The sequence below is a fragment of the Staurois parvus genome, unplaced genomic scaffold (genome assembly GCF_062004578.1).
Source record: "Staurois parvus isolate SC_StPar_1 unplaced genomic scaffold, SC_StPar_1.0 ptg000022l, whole genome shotgun sequence".
Lineage (NCBI taxonomy): Eukaryota > Metazoa > Chordata > Amphibia > Anura > Ranidae > Staurois > Staurois parvus.
This window is the reverse complement of record NW_028317818.1, coordinates 1,098,260-1,117,636: the sequence shown is the minus strand read 5'-3', so window position 1 is coordinate 1,117,636 and position 19,377 is coordinate 1,098,260. Positions and strand designations below refer to the sequence as shown.

The 19,377-nt window shown below is 40.3% G+C and overlaps 1 protein-coding gene across 3 annotated transcripts in view; it reads left to right on the top strand.

The window, feature by feature from the left end:
• LOC149472138 (ubiquitin carboxyl-terminal hydrolase 22-A) overlaps positions 1–19,377 on the top strand; it is a 154,158-nt gene that overhangs the window by 24,580 nt on the left and 110,201 nt on the right. For all 3 annotated transcript variants that reach the window (XM_089691529.1, XM_089691515.1, XM_089691521.1), the window contains exon 3: positions 1,217–1,349. In XM_089691529.1, coding sequence (XP_089547655.1) covers positions 1,217–1,349 — 133 coding nt within the window. The remainder of the gene's footprint in view (positions 1–1,216; positions 1,350–19,377) is intronic.

Below are 19,377 nucleotides of genomic sequence, written 5' to 3'. Positions count from 1 at the left end.
TAAAGCATCTTCATTCCCCTGAAGATAGGATTATGCTGCCACTTTTAGGTGATCGGACACTGACAAAAAAGGCAGGAAATCCCCTCCTAGGCATAAACCCTCTGCTTGTTAGGCAAAGGTTAATTTTTTTTTTTTTAGTGGCTTAGGTGATGGGCATGTCTGTGCAATCTCGGCACAAAAAAATGGCTTCTGAACAGTGATTAGGAGACTAGCTTTTTATGGATCCACTTTTCTACAACTTATCTATGATCAGAAGAATGGTACCCGGACCCTGCTCTGGACACATGGGGACGGTCTGTAACACTGCTGGTCAGCACTGGATGATATATTGCTTTGTGGACTGGTGGGGTGCTGGCAGGGCAATGATCCTCTTTCTTGATATAGGGAAAAACTCAGATTTTTGGTATTTTAAAATATTGATTAAATGTACTTACTATAACTGAGTTCACATGTGTTGTAAAAAAAAAAAAAAAAATTTTATATAGAAGTTTTTTTGTGTGCGCCTCCCTCCTTTTTTTTAGAGGCTACCTCTCATATGTTGTGGGAGGTGCCATTCCTTTTCATTTACCCTATGCAGACAAGTGTTAGTAATGGTTGTGATCTTTGTTACTGTTGAGGAGACTTGTATGACCCGTGCTGCCACAATTTATTTATGTTTTTAAGACTGGATATTTAGCATAATGCATTTAAAAATGTACACAACAAAAAGTGATAGGAAACAAAAGGTGTTAAAATCCTGACCGAGTTTCTAAACTTTTATTACTGCATTAGAAAATTTTGTATTTGCTTCCTGTGTCCCTGTTGGGGATTCCCCCCTTGCTTCCTGTTTAGAGAGACAATAAGAAGTTGGGAAATTTAAAATTTTCTCTTCCGTCCAAGACCTGTGAAATTAACAAGAAGTGAGGAGAAACTGCTAAGTGGGGACACATGACAAAAAAAGTTAATGTAATAACCCTTCCCACTTTTTTGACTGGAGTTAGGTTTTAAGAAATTTATTAATTTAAGTCGTAACTATATTAAAGTGTGTTCTTTGTGACTGTAATTTGCTTTTAAAAAAAACTTTGTATTCAATGAGTTAGGAATATAAACACACTAAAATAGATTCCGGATTTATTTATGTTTTTAAGACTGGATATTTAGCATAATGCATTTAAAAATGTACACTTTGCTAGTGATTAGGTACCTACCCCCTCCTTTTTTTTATTTTTTCTTGCAGGCTAAGTCGTGCATCTGTCATATGTGTGGTGCTCACCTGAACAGACTTCACTCTTGCCTGTATTGTGTGTTCTTCGGTTGTTTTACAAAGAAACACATTCACGAACACGCAAAGCTTAAAAGACACAATCTTGGTAAGTTATTTCAAAGAACAAAGTTGTTGCTGTTATTCTACAGCTAATTCTAAGCAGAGGCAGTTGGTAAATTTTTTGCATTTTCTTGATGTAGAGTCCTTAGTTTTCTGTAATACTACAGGAAATTACCTGACTGCAGATATGCAATAAGAGATAGTCCAAACCTGCCCACATGCTGCAGGAGAGGGTCAGAAACTATGAACATGCTATAGGAGTTGTTGGACTGTTGAGATGCTCCAGGAGGCAGTAACAGACTGAAGAACAATTACATGAAATTGCAAGAGATCACTGCTATTACAAGCCCCTCTAAAATCCATTATTTTGTTCTTTGTGCTCAATACAGCTCACTTAAGAATTATTTGTACCACTTTTTTTATCTGGTAAGAATTAACTGTTCCGCAGAAAGGGATCCATGACAAAACATTAGTCCAAAAAATAAAAGGGATGGACAGCACAGAAAAAATATTGTGAAAACATTACACCAAACCATTTTATTTGTTAGCACTTTGTCTCAAAAATATATCATCTTATAGGACACAGGCATATTCATACACCATGGGTTGTAGTTGTATACGTTCAGGTGACTGGACATTGGCAAAGCTTTAGAGGACATGCCCCCTCAGTGCCTCCTCTATAACCCTACTCCGCACTGCGAGTCCTCAGTTTTTTGCTAGTGTTGGAAAGCAATGCACCATTTCTCCTTCACGGAGAAAATCACCATTTTAGCTTAACTAGTTTTTACTTTTTTTTTTTTTTTTTTTTTTTTCTTCTTGATTTTATTGGGATTCTTCAGTAAACTTCTTGCTATCTTCTAATGCCAACATAAAAGCGGTGTATCTAGATCAGAGTGGTATTTTGAGCCATACCCAAATCCCCACACTCTGGTCTCCCTGTAATGTTTCTTTTGGCATTGGCTCCTGACTAGGTGCTCACCTTGGCACTTGGTGCAATGTGTCGAATGAGCAGGTATGTGCTATACAGGTCCAGGTCTGCGGTATATTGCTATCCAATGCCTGACGAGCTCTTCAGGGGTGTGCCCACCGTGACAGCCAAAGCCTGGACCTTTTTATATACAGTCTAGCATCCTGTACAGTGAAGACCAGGTTGCCCTCTATCTTAAATGCTTTCTCTAATCTTGCATGCCCTACAACCAGCTTTTGCTCTTCAATTTCAGTATGTCCAACTGCAGGTAAGTGGACTAGGACAATGGAGTACCAACGATACCCTGTTTTTCAGGATCATGCTGTTTCTGAGCGATTTGCTTTTTCTGTGCGGATGCCCTAGAACATGTCATGAGACAAATTTCCAGGAAGCTTCTAGTCGCATACGCAGCAAGAAGCTAGGACAGCTGAAGCTGCCCATGAAAGGTGCCTCATAAGCGTGCCTTTCCAAAGAAGACAGCTGTTTTGATGAGGCATTTGACCAATTCATCAGAGATCACAGTAGGGAAGGTTTTTTTACCTCACAGTGCAAGGTCCCTAGAAAACCTTGTCAGGAGCCCATATCGCCTCTAAACATAGAGCACCTGTCTGCTCTAACCAGGCTTCAACTTCAAAACCAAAGTGCAACCCTTCCTTTTGGCACAAGGCTTGGCCCGCAAAGGACGCGAAGCCTTCCCCAAAATCCCCTTGACAATGAAGGGGCACCCTCAGCTCTAGGAGTGGAGTTATGTCTGTTAGCTGCCTTTTTTTGGATCCCAGACCTGTGGGTTCAATCTGGTTTCTGGTATGTTTGGTTTTTTTTTATTTATACCTTTTTCAAATTTAACAAAAAACTGCCTATAGTTTGATTTTTCAGAATGCGTTGAACCAATTGAATGCCTATTCTGAACTTGAAGGAATTTGTTAAGGAACTTTAAGTTTTTAAAAATTTTCATGGAATTTGTAAGGTCCGTAATTGACTCTCTGAAACAAGGCAGTTACATGGTATCTGTGGATATCCAAGATGCCAGGGGGCGTGTCCTCTAAAGCTTTGCCAGTGTCCAGTCACCTGAATGTGTTTGCCTATAACACTTGGTGCATGAGTGTCCTGTACTGTACTCAAAGATATGAAATTTACATGCAAGTAAAATAATTCCTATTTTCCCTCCCTGACCTGAATAAGCACCTAGGTAAGGAAAACGGCAGACTGTCTGCAGGGGCTCTAAGGGCCAGAGGTTGGACACCAGGGTTTTATAGGACGTACTGAAGATTGTGTTCTGCATTGAAGAGTAGCTCCATGTTAGTTGAGAAAATATTTACCCTCTGGGTGATCACGATACATTGAAGGAATTTAAACAAAATTTGTTGCAGATTCCTACCTTTTTGTGGTTCTGAATAAATGGCTGCTTCTGTGTTCATGTGCAGAAAGAATCTGTATGGGAATGATTTTCTAATTCTCAATCTGCTGCTGAACTTGCAGGGATCTAATGACGAAAGAGGCAAAGTCTGTGTACCTTTTTGGACGTGATTTCCCTTTGGGAGTATCTTACCAAAAATTAGCTTTGTTGCAGAGAATGCCCAAAATCTGACTTGCATCTTAGTTTAGACTTCTAGGAAAGTCAGTAAGCCAATCACACAAGGAGGAAATTATTTTTCAGGGGGCAGTTTTCTGTGTACAGAATGCCTTCAGGTTCCCATATCGCATTGTTTAAAAAAAAATTACAGTCCTGCAGATTGAAAAGGAAAGTGTGTGTGTGTGTGTGTGTGTGTGTGTGTGTGTACCTCTTTATTAGGTACACCTTTTCAATTGATATGCTTGGTAACACAAATTTCTAATCAGCCAATCACATAGCAGTAACTCAGACATGGTGAAGAAGACTTGCTGAAGATCAAACCAAGCATCAGAATGGGGAAGGGGATTTAAGTTCCTTTGAATGTGGCATGATTGTTGGTGCCAGACAGGCTGGTCTGAGTATTTCAAAAACTGCTGATTTGTTGGGCTTTTCACACACAACCATCTCTAGGGTTTACAGAGAATAGTCTGAAAAAGAAGAAAATATCCAGTGAGTGCCAGTTGCATAGACAAAATTGCCTTGTTGATTTCAGAGGAGACTGTGCGGACTGGTTCATGATGATTGAAAGGCGAAAGTAACTCTAGGTATGCAGAATACCATCTGAACGCACAACACATCGAACCTTGAAGCAGATGGCTTACAGCAGCAGAAGTCCACTCTGGGTGCCACTCCTGTCAGCTAAGAACAGGAAACGTAGGCTATAATTCACACAGGCTCACCAAAATTGGACAACAGAAGATTGGAAAAACATTGCCTGGTCTGATGAGTCTAGATTTCAGCTGTGATATTGATATGGTAGGGTCAGAATTTGGCATAAACATGAAAGCATGGATCCATCCTGCCTTGTGTCAAAGGTTCAGGCTGGTGGTGGTGTAATGGTGTGGTATATTTTCTTGGCACATTTTAGGCCTCTTAGTACCAATTGAGCATCGTTTAAATGCCACGGCCTACTTGAGTATTGTTGCTGTTCATGTCCATCCCTTTATGACTACAGTGTACCCATCTTCTGATGGCTACTGACAGCAGGATAATGCACCATATCACAAAGCTCAAATCATCTCAAACTGGTTTCTTGAACATGATAATGAGTTCACTGTACTCCAATGGCCTTCACAGTCACCAGATCTCAATCTAATAGAGCACCTTTGGTGGAACGGGAGACTCTCTTCATGGATGTGCAGCTGACAAATCTGCAGCAATTGCTTGATGCTATCCCGTCAATATAGACCAAAATCTGAGGAATGTTTCCAGCACCGTGTTAAATCTCACAGAATCAAGGCAGTTCTGAAAGCAAAAGGGGGTCCAACCCGGTACTAGCATGGTGTACCTAATAAAGTGGACTGTATATGTGTGCGTGATCTATATTTTGTATTTTTCACAATATGACTTGTGCCACAATTGTATACGCTATGAAAGTGGAGCTATTCTTTTTAAAGTGGTTCTAAAGTCTCAAGGTTTTTTTTTTTTTTTTTTACCGTCATGCATTCTATGCATGACGGTAAAAAAAACCTGTGTGTAGCAGCCCCAGAACACATACCTGAGCCCCCTCTTTATTTAGCGATGTCCATAAGAGCCTCAGTTCTCCAGTGACTCACTCCTGATTGGCTGAGGCAGCAGGGGGAGCCATTGGCTTCTGCTGCTGTCAATCACAGCCAGTGAGCCAATCAGGAGAGGGAGGAGGTGGGGCTGAGCCGTGGCTCTGTGTGAATGGACAGGCAGAGCTGTGGCTCAGGAGCACACCTGCTGGGGTGTCCCCATAGGAAAGGTGCTTGCTATAGGGGCACCCGACAGGAGGGAGGGGCCAGGAGCACCAGCAGGGGACCTGCGAAAAAGAGGATCGGGACTGCTCTAGGCAAAACCACTGCACAGAGCAGGCTAGTATGACATTTTCTTAAAGACTTTAAGGTCAAAAAATGTTTAACCACTAGTTCTCCCTCCCCAACCCCCAAACACTTACCTGAGTTCTTTATTGATCCTGAGCTGTACCGACTGCATGTCTTTTCTCCTTTCTTCCTAGTCTCACAGGAGATTGGGACAGGGGCCAGTGTAATTAAAATCCTGTGAGGCGGAAGTGAGGGGCAGGATGAACCACACTGTTTTTGTGAACACTCACACCCACATGTTCTCCATAGCACACAGCTTAATATGGGGGTACAAACAGGAGAGGAAGAAGAGCTGACCGCTCCAATGGGGGACTCCAGAAGTGAAGGTAAGGGGCTGCTCTGTGCAATGCCATTACACAGAGCAGGCAAGTATAAACCTTTTCTTATTTTAACTTGCGGGGGTGGGAACAAAAAAGGCTTTATAATAAACTTTTAAAATAGCTGAGAACCTGTTTCATTGACTAGGAAGACCTTTAATTTTCAAGTAAAATATAAGGCACTTTTTTTTTTTTGTATGCAGCTCTGCTTTAGATCACCAACTTGGGTATAGTGCCACAAGCAGGAGTGAAATTCTCAGACCCCAATTGGTGGCCAGAAACCCTTCACACAGTGGAACCATTTATTCATTAGACAAAAAGTTTTGGAATTACTAAGGAATTCTCCTCTTGGAAATTCTTGATCTTGGGTTTTAGTTCAAGCATGCCTCTGGGTGGGAAACAGGCTAGATAATATTGATCCTAGTAGTCTCCCCAGTTGCAGGCATTGAGTGTATTCAGTTCCTTTTTTTGTGTGCAGGTTTGGCTGTGATTGATCAATTCTTTCATGAGTGGATTGTCCCTTTTTGGTGAAAAAAAATATGGCAGGGGAATAGTTGGTTAGTTTCCCTCTTGCAGACCAGCAGCACCTCGACTCCTGCAGGTGGTAACCTACATTCATCACTATGGATAGCTGTGGCTCCTGGCATGTTTTGCTAAAAATGTGGCAATTAATCTCATAATCATCAAAAAAATCTTATGTCCCAAAAAATGCAACATAATATCCAAGAATAAGAAAAACACAAGATTTAAAATAGTTATAAAGATATAGATAGAGAGAGATATTTGTGTGTGTGTGTGTATAATATATCCCTCAAAAAAAAAAAAAAGTGTAAAAATAATAAATACGAGGTGATCGGCGCCCAGTAAGAACCATATAATCGATCAATAAGCCATGGCATTTAGACAAAGTCCATAGTGTGCAAGAGATTTGCATGGACTATGATTAGCAAAATGGCAGCCCTCCCAGAGTTTGCCAGCTCTGTAAGTAGGAAAGAAGGTGGAGGGGAAAAAGCACCTTCCAAGTGCAGGATGCAGAGTGATATTTGTTGGACTTAGTAAAAACACTTAAAAGAAAAAACAAATGAAATCACCCATCAGACACGGGTATACTGCCAATGTCATTGTTTGTACATCCCCTGGTCGTGAGATGCAGTTACCGTGGATGTGAGAGTATCAGGCTGCTGCAGCTAGGGCCGGAAGTTCCTGGGACCAGTGTGGAGTGCACTCGTCGAGCGGACGTGACATCAGAGAGGCTATCTGAAGGAGCTGTGGGCTCCGAGCGTGTAGCCTTGTTCTCTTTGTGGTGCGCTGCCTCCCCGTTGATGACATCACGTCCGCCCGATGAGTGCCCTCCACACAGCAGCCTGAGACTCCTTTCACATTCATGGTGACCGCATCTCGCAACCAGGAGACGTACGAATAGCGGCATTGGCAGTATACCCCCTACTGTGTCTGATAGGCTATCTCAATTTTTATCTTGTAATTATTTTTACTAAAGTCCATTAAATATCACTCTGTACTGCACTTGGAAGGCACTTTTTTTTTTTTTCCCCCTCTCCCTTCTTTCTGACGTGTAAAATCTACATTAAAAACAGAATGCAATGATTTCAGATCTCATGAACCCATATTTTTTCACAATAATACGTACTGAATGTTAAACTGAGAGTGTACAATTTTAAGAGCGAAAAAAGGTATCTTTGAAATTTGATGGAAGTAACACGTCTCTAAGCTGAGAAAGGATTGAAAAAGCTTGCAAAATATGTGGTACTAACAATGAAGTGCTGGAAGAACATTTTGCAAAAAATTAATTGGCAACAGGTCAGTAACATGTCTAAGAAAAAAAAAACAAAAACTTCTTAGAGAGTCCATGTCTCAGAAGTAAAGATGCATCTAAGAATTGCCAAACAATTTCAGAATAATGTTCAACATAAAATAGCAAGGACTCGTATACAGTACATAATATCAAGATTCTAAGAATCTAGAGGAATCTTTGTGCAATGGAAAAGGCTTAAACACAATATGCCTGTGATCTTCAGGCCCTCAGACGGCACCATTAGAAGCCACATGATTCTGTGATGAACATCATTGCATGGGCTGAGGGATACGTCTAGAAATCACTGTCTGTGAACACAGATCGGTGTACTATTCAAAAAAGCAAGGTAAAGTTTTATATTATGCAAGGAAGCTATATCTGAACATGATCTGGAAATGCTGATGGTCTTCCACTTTGCAACATACCATTTTGAAAGCACTTTGGCCCAGAGAAAACAATTCTGTGGTCAGACAAATAGAAATTTGACATTCTTTTTTGCAAGTAAATGAGACAAAAAATGCACTAGGACTCCGTTGGGTGTCAAAAAACAGCAGTTAGCATCATACCATAATACATCATATAATAACCATCACACAACAATAGTGCAGTGCTCAAAAAAATGTTTAATGTATGTGCAATCCAATAGTGCAATGCAAATATTTCAAACTCTTCTGTGTCACCACAAACTGAAAAAATAAAGGAATCCAAATGTGAAGCCAAAAACTGACTTCAGTCGTTCTTCGATTATGAGGGAAATGACCGATGTGGATGTCAAATGCCAGTAAAACTTCTTGATGAACCACACATCACCTTGGTGTACAGCAAAGGATGATGTAATCTTTGACAAAACTAGTAGGGCAGAGACGGAAAACGCGCCACTACGTATACATAATCCTGCTGTAGCCATCCTGGATTTTGGAATAAGCGTTGTTTTTATGATATTATGTGCCTGATTGTCATCTTTTCCTTGTAAGTGCATTTACCACATTACATTGGTGTTTTAATCTGGATTACACTATGGAGTGCCTACATTTTTGTTTTTTTTTTTCTTTTTCATGATACTATGCCTAACTGAATGTATATGCACAATGATCTGATATAACACAACAGTACCATCTTTTGACGTGGTTTTGAGGAAAGCTGGATATCTTGGATTGATACACAAGTGCTGGTTGACCACTCTTAATTGGGGGTCATATGATTCTGGTAAGCCTCCCTTTGTTGTACATCGAGGTGCTGTGAGATTTTTGGTGACATCCACATCTGTTTATTTTCCTTAATGACCACTGAATTCAGTTTTTGGCTTCACATGTGAGTTCCTTTTTTATTTTTTTGTGGTGACTCTCAAGAGTTTGATATATTTGCATTGCACTATTGTATTGCACATACATTTTAATTTATTTTAGTGCTGCGCTATTGTTTTGTGATTCTTTTTTGCAACCATGAGCTCTGCATCCTCTGGATTAAAGAGAGGTACCTTTTCGGCTTGCAGCGTTCCTTTCAATAGCCTGCATCTATGATGGTATAGGGGTGAATTAGTGTGTATGGAATGGGCAGCTTGTACATCTGGAAAGAGGCCATCAATGCTGAAAGAGATGGCTAGAGAGAGAGATCCTGGTTTTAGAGTAGCATATGCTGCTATCCAGACATCATTTTCAGGGAAGACCTTGAATATTTCAGCAGAACAGTGCCAAACTACATACTGCATCTATGATAGCATAGCTTCATAGCAGAAACTCCTAAACTTAAGCAACTGATCTCCTCAGTTCTCAGACATTTACAGAATAGTGTCAAGAGGATTCAACACTGTGGTAAACATGACCCTTTCTCAACTTTTTTGAGATGTGTTGCTGCTATCCGTTTCAAAATTACCTTATTTTATTCTTAAAATGGTACATTTTCAGAGTTTACACATTTTGATATGTTTTCTGTTGTAAATAAAATATGGATTTATATTTTCAAATCATTGTATCATTTTTTGGAATTAGGATGGTATGATTTACACATCCGAATATCAACATTAGGACAACATCGTGTTGTGGGGGTTGTCAGTTTACCTCAGCTTGAATGAAGGATGAAGGAGCGCCAGGTCCATGTGCACCATAACCTAGTTCAAGGGTACCTAAATCAAAAACATCCAATGTATAGGTCAAATGTGAGTGGAATACCCCGATTAAACAAAGTTGGAATATATAGTGTAGTCACATTTTATACCCACTCATGCTGTAAGCCAGGGGTCTCCAAACTTTATAAACAAAGGGCCAATTTACTATCTTTCAGACTTTAGGGGCTGGACTATGGCCAGTAGGAGTATGGAGTGCCCCCTCTTTGGTATTGGGGGGGGAAGGGCTAGTGCCCTATTGTTGATATCAGTGGGAGAAATGGCACCCGATCATTGGTGTTGGTGGGAGGTATAGTGCCCCAATGTTGGTTTCAGTGGGCGGGAATCGAGCCTCATCACTGCTGTCAGTGAGAGGAATAATGGCCCATTGTTTGAGTCAATGGCAGAAATTATGCTGCATTGTTGGCGCACTATTCTTCCTTCTGAAAAAGGCACTATTCTGCCTTCCTCTGCAAGTCCCAAACTGTGTCAGTGGAAATGACACGGAAATTGCCACACTGGAAGATCTACTCTCAGCCCATGCTGCTTCTCTCACTGTAGCACATCCTAGAGAGGAAGAACAAGAAGGCCTACAGGAAAACACTGCGAGGGCAGAGATAACATTGCCCTCCATGCCTGCCTGTAACTCGCATGTAGTTGGAAAGGGGGATGTATGTGAGGTGTCAGTGAGGCCATAAGACAAACACCTAAAATAGTGATGTGGGAGCACAGGCCAGGGATAGCAGTCACATCCCCATATAAAATTTGAACCTAGACAAAATGCAGAAGTCTCTGATTATCCCAGGGCTTTCCTAATACTTGGACTTCCTGGCTTACATTTTGTAAGGGTTTTGTGTCTCCAATAATACTCACTTTTTTTCTCAGCCACACTGAAGTAACACCCACCACCCTTTCTGTGCCCTCAGGATTTGAAGGAGGACCTGCCATCTTGTGCGGAACCCCTTTGCAATGATGTTTAATTATAAAGTCTCTTGCCTGTGGTAGATCCTCCAGTCCAAGGTCATGGTTGTTCTGGTAAAGGATACGCATTCTTTTCTTTTTAAATCCTGAAGGGACCAAGTGCCTATAGCACCTCATCTTGTTCGGATCCGTTCTAAGCCCTGAGCAGTGCGGTCAGACAGCTCACCTACTGTTTCCCCATTTTCACTGTAGTCTCTCCACACTACTAAGGAGACTAAGCCTTACAGCTGCTAGCCAGGATTACTGTCTCTAACTAATTTGTTTGAGCCAGGATGGCCCAAACAAACTATTTTCTACACGAACAGGTGCGATCTCTGAGCATGCTGTATAAACTGTATGTAGCTTTGGCTACATATAATATACAACCTTTGTGTTTCAGGGGTAAGACAAGAACCTAGTCTCAAACCAGAATAAAAGTTGGGCTAAGCGGCTACAGCCATTCATGGGCAGCTTTGTATTCTCTGAATAAATAAAAAGGTTCCTCTGATTGGCTGGGGTGGCATCTTGATTTCCAACTCATTAATTCAGAGTATACAAAAGCTGCCTATGAATGGCTAGGCAATGTCGTGGGTTTTTTTTTTTCCCCTGGGGTTTCAGACAAGAAGTTCTTATCTCACTAATGGAACACAACTCTGTGGTGTGTGGAATGTGTTTGTGGGGCTGAGGTTACAGTTTATACAGCGCATCCAGCTGGTGCACTTAATGTACAAGATAGTTTGGGCGAGCTTGGCCCAATTGAACTATTTGGAGACTGTAACCCTGGAAATCACTTTAACAAAGGTTGGCTGGCAGTTATCTATCTAGCAACAGGTGCATGCTGGAGTTGAGTTCCACAGTTCAGCACAGCAGGGGGTGAAGTCCGCTCCATTCACAAAAACAAGCTAAACGTCAGTCAGCACTGTCGCTCGGTGTGTTTGCTAGCAGCTACAGATTTTCAGGTCAGTCCTGCAGTGCTGTCTACTGTTTGGCTTGTATTTATGAATGAACAGTCAGAACTTGCGTGGCTGTGTGATAGAGCTGTGGCTGCTAGTAAGCATACACTGCGGCAGCTGTATCTTAGCCCTTCAGGGTTGACTGTTTATTCAAAAATGCCATAGTAAAAAGCAGGCCATAGATGACCTTGATATCGCTAAGCGAGGTGGATCGGGGAATCCTACCCGCTGCACTATTGTATTCTGAAAGCGGGTGCAAACAAAATATTTACAGGAAAAAAGCAATGCAACAGAAAACAAAATGGGTTGCTGAACAATAAGTATTTTTTTATTCTTTGAAGTACAAAAGGAAAGCTGTCTAGTGTGGTTGCAGTCCCTCTTTTCTGGACCTGGAGTGGGGTGTTGACAGAATTATTTGGCCAATCACCAGGTCTAGGATGTGGCCAATGGGATGCCATTGTGTTTGACCATATCACTGGTACAGTTTTCTATAGGTAATAATGTCTGAATACCAGAGGTTACTCTAACTTTTGAAAAATATAAATGAGGGGTGTCTCACCTAGGAGAGGTAGCATGTCTTGTTGCCTTCCTTTACCTTCTAATATAGTGATGTTTGGGCTTAAAATGGTGCTATTTATTACATATGGGTAAAAATGTTTTTACTCTGGTGGTTCTGTTTATCTTATAATGAAATATAAACTGAGGTTTGGATGGTTCAGAGCAAAATAGAAAGAAATGTGCATTTGCGTATGACCGTTGCATGAGGACACTGAAACTGGCTTATGTATTCAATTAATAAGGTTGAGAGGGTCTGCTTGTCCTTTTAGTGGACTGATGAGAATGTTCTCAAATGCTTCCAAAAGTATGTTATTGTATAAAATGAAGTGCCATGTCCAGAAAGGAGTGGAGAGTGGTTACTACTGCTCTCTTATTTAAAAGAGAAAGTCATGGATGACCTGTATCCCTGATGCCAGTTTGGAATATAAAGTTTTGCAGGCTAAAACGCAACTTGCCTGTGTTTTTCCACTTTGAGGAAGTATTTAAATGAAAAAGGCAGGCTGCTGTGTAGTCAAGTCAGGTCAGGTATCTGAGTACAAACTCTGGACTAGAAAGGGCAGATCCCCAGTCACGTCCAAAATATATGAAATGGGGTGCTCTTTGTTTCTGCATCTCCGACAGTTGGAAGATACCTCTGGGAACATTTTGTGTAACTTGGTAGGGACCCTGTACCATCTGGTTAACAGTTTGTATTCTGCTTCTTGCAGTCTGGATGAAATCAAGGACAAATGCGCAAAAAAATAATTTTATTGCTGTTGGGAAAATCGAAACCCTAGATCTCTCCCCCATGCAAACAAATAAGGGAGCATGTAGCTTTCCTGAGGAAATGTCAAGGCAACATAGGCAAATGCAGTGGGAGTGGGAAAGGCGACGTTGCTTGCTCTAGAGTCGCCCCAGCATTTGGACTTGCTATGTTTACACAAGTTCAGGATTCTGGCTAAATGAATCATTTGATGATGGCAAAGTGAGTCCGGGAAGTATGAAATAAGCAAATATAGTTACCCTAGGTATGAAATTATAACAATTTCATGTTCTATAAAGGAAAAAAAATGCTTGCCTTTACACTAGCAGCTGGTGTCACTTTCAAAAGTGGTCCCCTTGTGAAGCATCACACTTTTCTAGACTATTGTGCCAGTAATGTGGAAGCATTCCTGAATGCATTATGGTAAAAAAAATTAGGTTTTAGAACCACTTTAATGTACAGTGGATAAAACCATAGAAACATTTATCAGTCATGTCAATCCTAGGAATGTAGACAAAAAAGACAGTAGTAATATATTTGAAATTTTAGGGCCCGTCACAATCCTGCATAAGCTCTATAATGACTGAGTCTATTTGAAACTGTGCAAGCTGTCTTTAGGTGGAACTAAATTTTTAAAGCAGCATTCAACTTTTTAAAAGCCAACATTTATCATATTGCAGCTTAACAATTCTTAGATATGATGTCTGCGTTAGAGAGCCTAAAAAAGAAAACAATTTCCCTCTGGTGATCTAGCCACTAATCCTGTCTTTTTCAAAACAAGATCTTTTCCAGATGTATCAGTTTACTGGAATGGGATGAACCATTTGCTACTGGCAGGGGTGCTTACAGTGGTCTGCTTTTATTTATGTAAAATCTTTACCCCAAAAAGGAAAAATACTGTTTGCTGTAAGTGATTGTAAAGTGTGAGCTGGACTTTTAATTTAATTATCTCCCCCCGACAATTTTGCTGTCTGCTGTGATCCTTCATCCAGAGTGGGGATACTCTAACACAGGAGGTGTGTTACTGGCCAGAGCACCAGGTGAAAACAAATGCCTGAAAAAATAATGCAGCCACCACATCTAATGATGGGAATGCTGCAATATATTAAATTTTTGGTTTTGAATTTAAAGCAGCTTTAAAATATTTGCTGGCAGGTAAGATTTAACCATCTCCCGTCCGGCCGTTGCATATAAACGGCCAGACGGTGGCACTGCAGGGTCGGGTGGCCGTTTATGAACGGCCTCCCCGCACCCTGCTTGTGCGCGCTCCCTGGGAGCGCGCAGCACCGCGACCCGTTGCCCGCTGTGTCCTCCGGACACAGTGAAACACCGATCGTCGGATCATGTGATCACTGATTGGCCAATCAGTGATCACATGCAAAGTAGTAAGCAAGATGTCACTTCTGACATCACTGCTTACTACGTGTGAAATCTGTGAATGATCACAGAGGTCACATGGTACAAGGCTATTCACAACAGCCTTGTACCATGTGACAATCTGTGACCAATCACAGCTCACTCAGTACTTCTCAATGAGTGCAGGAATGCACACAGAGAGAGAAATGATTGCTTTTACATCCTATATGGGTGTAAAAGCAATCGATGTAAAAAAAAAAAAAAAAGTCTACATCACCCCCCACAAGTAGTACAGTGTCCAAATGGTGACACTGTACTGCTAGGGTGACAGTATGTAAAAAAAATAAATAAATAAAAAATAATATATAAAAATGTTTAAAAATTATAATTTTTGGTTATAAACTTTTTTTTTTTTTTTAACTAAAAAGATAACGGAATAAATTTTGGCAAAGATTTATGATGAAATATTATTTATTTGCAAAATTTTATAAAAAAAACACTTGTTCAAAATTTTTGGACTTTTTCATTTACATAGCAAAAAAAATAAAAATCCCAGCGGTGAATAAATACCACCAAAATAAAGCTTTATCTGTCTCAAAAAAAGGTAAAAAATTAGTTTGGGTACAGTGTTGCATGACTGCGTAATTGTCATTCAAAGTGTGATAGCGCTGAAAGCTGAAAATTGCCCTGGTCAGGAAGGGGGTAAAAGTGTCCGGTCTGGAAGTGGTTAATTACAGGAAAAACTGTGCCATTTGTCATAAAAGCTTATGCTTTACCTGCAAGCAGTGTTCTTCTAATTGTACACTGAATTGTGCCTGCGCACTGCTTTTGTGTACTATGTTGGGTGCTGGCAGTTTAACTTCATGCACAAAAGTTATGTTCCTCAATGAGCGGCCAAACAAGATGGCTGAAGATGACGACCCTAGAAGAAGGCTGGGCAAAGATGTCAGTGGTGGCAATGAGGGCGAGTGCAAAAGTTGCTAATTTCTTGTGATCTGATAATGCTGCCTCTCCACTAGGGGTTGCTCTGGCAGGCTTGACAACTGTGCTTGCAATGTCCGTGCAGCAGAGGCAGCATTATCCGCTCTCATGATTGCTAGATGGGGGGGACAGATATAGATATATATATAGATATAGATATAGATATAGATATAGATATAGATATAGATATAGATATATAGATATATAGATATATAGATATATAGATATATAGATATATAGATATATAGATATAGATATAGATATAGATATAGATATATATAGATATATATATAATTTTTTTTTTTTTTTTTTTTTCTTCTTCTAATATTTATTTAATTTCCCACCCCCCCCCCCCCATTTACTTGTGTTTTTTAATTGGTAAAAACTGAGGATGTGCGCATGTATTGCAGCGATGTATGGAATGTTTTTGTAGGAAGGAAGATGCATTCTCTCAAGAGATACTTTGACTCTTACTGTTTTAAAAGTAAAGTTAACATCCTACCTAGCCGCAGACACTACTGGATGGCTACTATTCTCTATTAGGAAAAACATCTTCTTCTTTTTTTTTTTTATTGCCCTTTCAATGATTTGGTTTTCATTTTGTGTAGTGAGATTGCTGTCACTGACTTACAAGACAGGTGCATTGAGCAGTGGAATGGCAGTTCAGAGTTTTCTGCTTTTAAAGCCTAGTTCCAGGTTTCATTTCACTTAGCTTTGGCCACCTTTGCTCAAAACAAACATATTTCCTTTAGGTCTGGTTTACACCATGGTGCAGAGATGTCAGTTTTTCTGCATGCGTCCTGCAAGGGCACAACAAAATCAATGTGCCCTGTTCACACCAAAACACCGGTAACACGTGTAGATTTCTTTCTGCGCAGGAATCTGCAACATGTATCAAACTCATGTTTGTGCAAGTGAAATCTGTGCATCAGTTTTTCTGCAAGTATAGCATGAACAAGGCCTTACTAATACTAATGGCTGCTGTCCACAGTGTTTAAACTGTATGTACCATTCACTACATCCAGTATATTCACTTTAGGACCACCCACCCGCGGTCTACTGTGGCCAGGCAACTCCTACGGGATGAGGAACAAATAGATTTTTAGTAAAAAGCAGCACACCTTACACGTATTAACACTTGTTAGGCACACACTTAATGCCTTGATTACCCAAGATGTTAACACCTTCCCAGCCAGTGTCATTAGTACAGTGACCTTGTAACCTTAGTGTCACATTGCCCACTGCACTTTCATAGTCCCATTATAAGTCGCTGATGACCGCCATTACTAGTATAAAGGAAAAAAAAAAACTATAAAAAAAAAAATATATATATATATATATATATATATATATATATATATATATATATATATATTGTGTGTGCACACACACACACTATAAAAAGTCTACATACCCCTGTTAAAATGTCCAGTTTCTGTGATGTAAAAAAAAAAGACAAAGATAAATAATTTCAGAAGTTTTTCCACCTTTTAATGTGACATATAAACTGTACCACTCAGTTGAAAAACAAACAAATCTTTTAGGGAGGGGAAGCAAACATAAAAATCTAAAATAATGTGGTTGTGCACACCTTCTTATAACTGGGGATCTGGCTGTGTTCTGAATTAAGCAATCACATTCAAAATCATGTTCAATAGTAGTCAGTACACACCTGCCATCATTTAAAGTGCCTCTGGTTAACCCCAAATAAAGTTCAGCTGTTCTAGTAGGTCTTTCCTGACATTTTCTTAGTCGCATCCTACAGCAAAAGCCATGGTCCGCAGAGAGCTTCCAAAGCATCAGAGGGATCTCATTGTTGAGAGGTATCAGTCAGGAGAAGGGTACAAAAGAATTTCCAAGGCATTTAGATGTACCATGGAACGCAGTGAACACAGTCATCAAGTGGAGAAAATATGGCACAACATTGACATTACCAACAACTGGACGTCCCTCCAAAGTTGATGAAAAGATGAGAAGAAAACTGGTCTGGGAGGCTGCCAAGAGGCCTACAGCAAAATTAAAGGAACTGCAGGAATATCTGGGAAGTACTGGCAGTGTGGTACATGTGACAACAATATGTTCTTCATATGTCTGGGTTATGGTGTAGAGTGGCAAGACGGAAGCTTTTTCTTAGGAAGAAAAACATCCAAGCCTGGCTAAATATTACAAAAACACATGAGGTCTCCCGAAAGTATGTGGGAAAATGTGTTATGGTCTGATGATGAAACCAAGGTTGAACTTTTTGTCCAAAAGATCTGTTTAGTGAAAAAACAACTGCACATCCCCAAAATAACATCATACCCACAGTGAAATGTGGCAGCATCATGCTTTGGGGCTGTTTTTCAGCTGGAACTGGGGCCTTAGTCGAGGTAGAGGGAGTTATGAACAGTTCCAAATACCAGTCAATATTGGCACAAAACCTTTCAGGCTTCTGCTAGAAAGCTGAACATGAAGAGGAACTTCATCTTTCAGCATGACAATGACCCAAAGCAGACATCCAAATCATCAAAGGAATGGCTTCACCAGAAGACTATTCAAGCTTTGGAATGGCCCAGACCCGAATCTGATCAAAAATCTGTGGGGTGATCTGAAGAGGGCTGGGCACAGGAGATGCCCTCGCAATCTGACAGATTTGGAATGTTTTTGCGAGGAAGAGTGGGCAAATCTTGCCAAGTCAAGATGTGCCATGCTGATAGACATATACCCAAAATTACTGAGTGCTGGAATCAAATCAAAAGGTGCTTCAACAAAGTATTAGTTTAAGGGTGTGCACACTTATGCAACCACATTATTTTAGTTTTTTTTATTTTTACTTCCCTCCACCTAAAAGATTTCAGTTTGTTGTTCAACTCAGTTTATAGGTTCCATTAAAGGTGGGAAATTTTCTGAAATTATTTATCTTCCTCATTTTTTTTTTACATCACAAAAAGCTGACATTTAACAGGGGTGTGTAGAATTTTTATATCCAATGCGTGTATATATATGTATATTCATAGTTTGTAGATGCTATAACTTTCACACAAACCAATCAATATACACTTATTGGGATTGTTTTTTTTTTTACCAAAGACATGTAGCAGAATACATTTTAACTTTTATGAAGAAAATTTTGATTTAAAAAAAAAACAAAAAAAAACGTTTTATAGCAGAACGTAAAATATTTAGTGGTGATCAAATACCACCAAAAGAAAACTCTATTTGTGTGCAAAAAATATATAGATGTCATTTGGGTACTGTATTGCATGACTGTGCAATTACCAGATAAAGTAGCACAGTGCTAAATGACAAACAATGACCTGATCATGAAGGGGGTAAAACCTTCCAGAGGTCAAGTGGTTGAAGCGCTGTGATCTGACAGCGGTATGGGGACTTCCTGCTCTGTTCCTGGTGCACAAAAAAATAGACTAAGGTTGAGCACTGCTCAGTCGTTCACAGGAAGCCTTTCTATTTTTAATGAAAGGCTTACTCTGATTGACTTATGGGGTCACAATGTACATTTTACACCTCAGCCAATCAATGGAAGCTTCAGCAGCATGCCACATGACTAAATTTTTCTGAAACAGCACAGGAAGTGACTACATTTTGTTTCTGGAAGAGCACAGGAAGTGGCGCTGCTGGAACATGCAGAGGCTACCTCAAGTTTATATGGCGCTGACAAGGGACATATAAAACTGTGTGTGTGTCAATTGTGCGTAACAATTGTGCTGGATTCCATAAGGCTAGATATAGCCACGGCTAAGTTTGTACTTGTAGCATAGTGTGCTCCCAGCACAGACAGCACTTGGCAAGAGCCCCAGGCCTCTTGGTAATAATCCAGAAGCAGGACTGGCTATCACAGTGATCAGTTACTGAACAGTTTGCCCCTCTGTC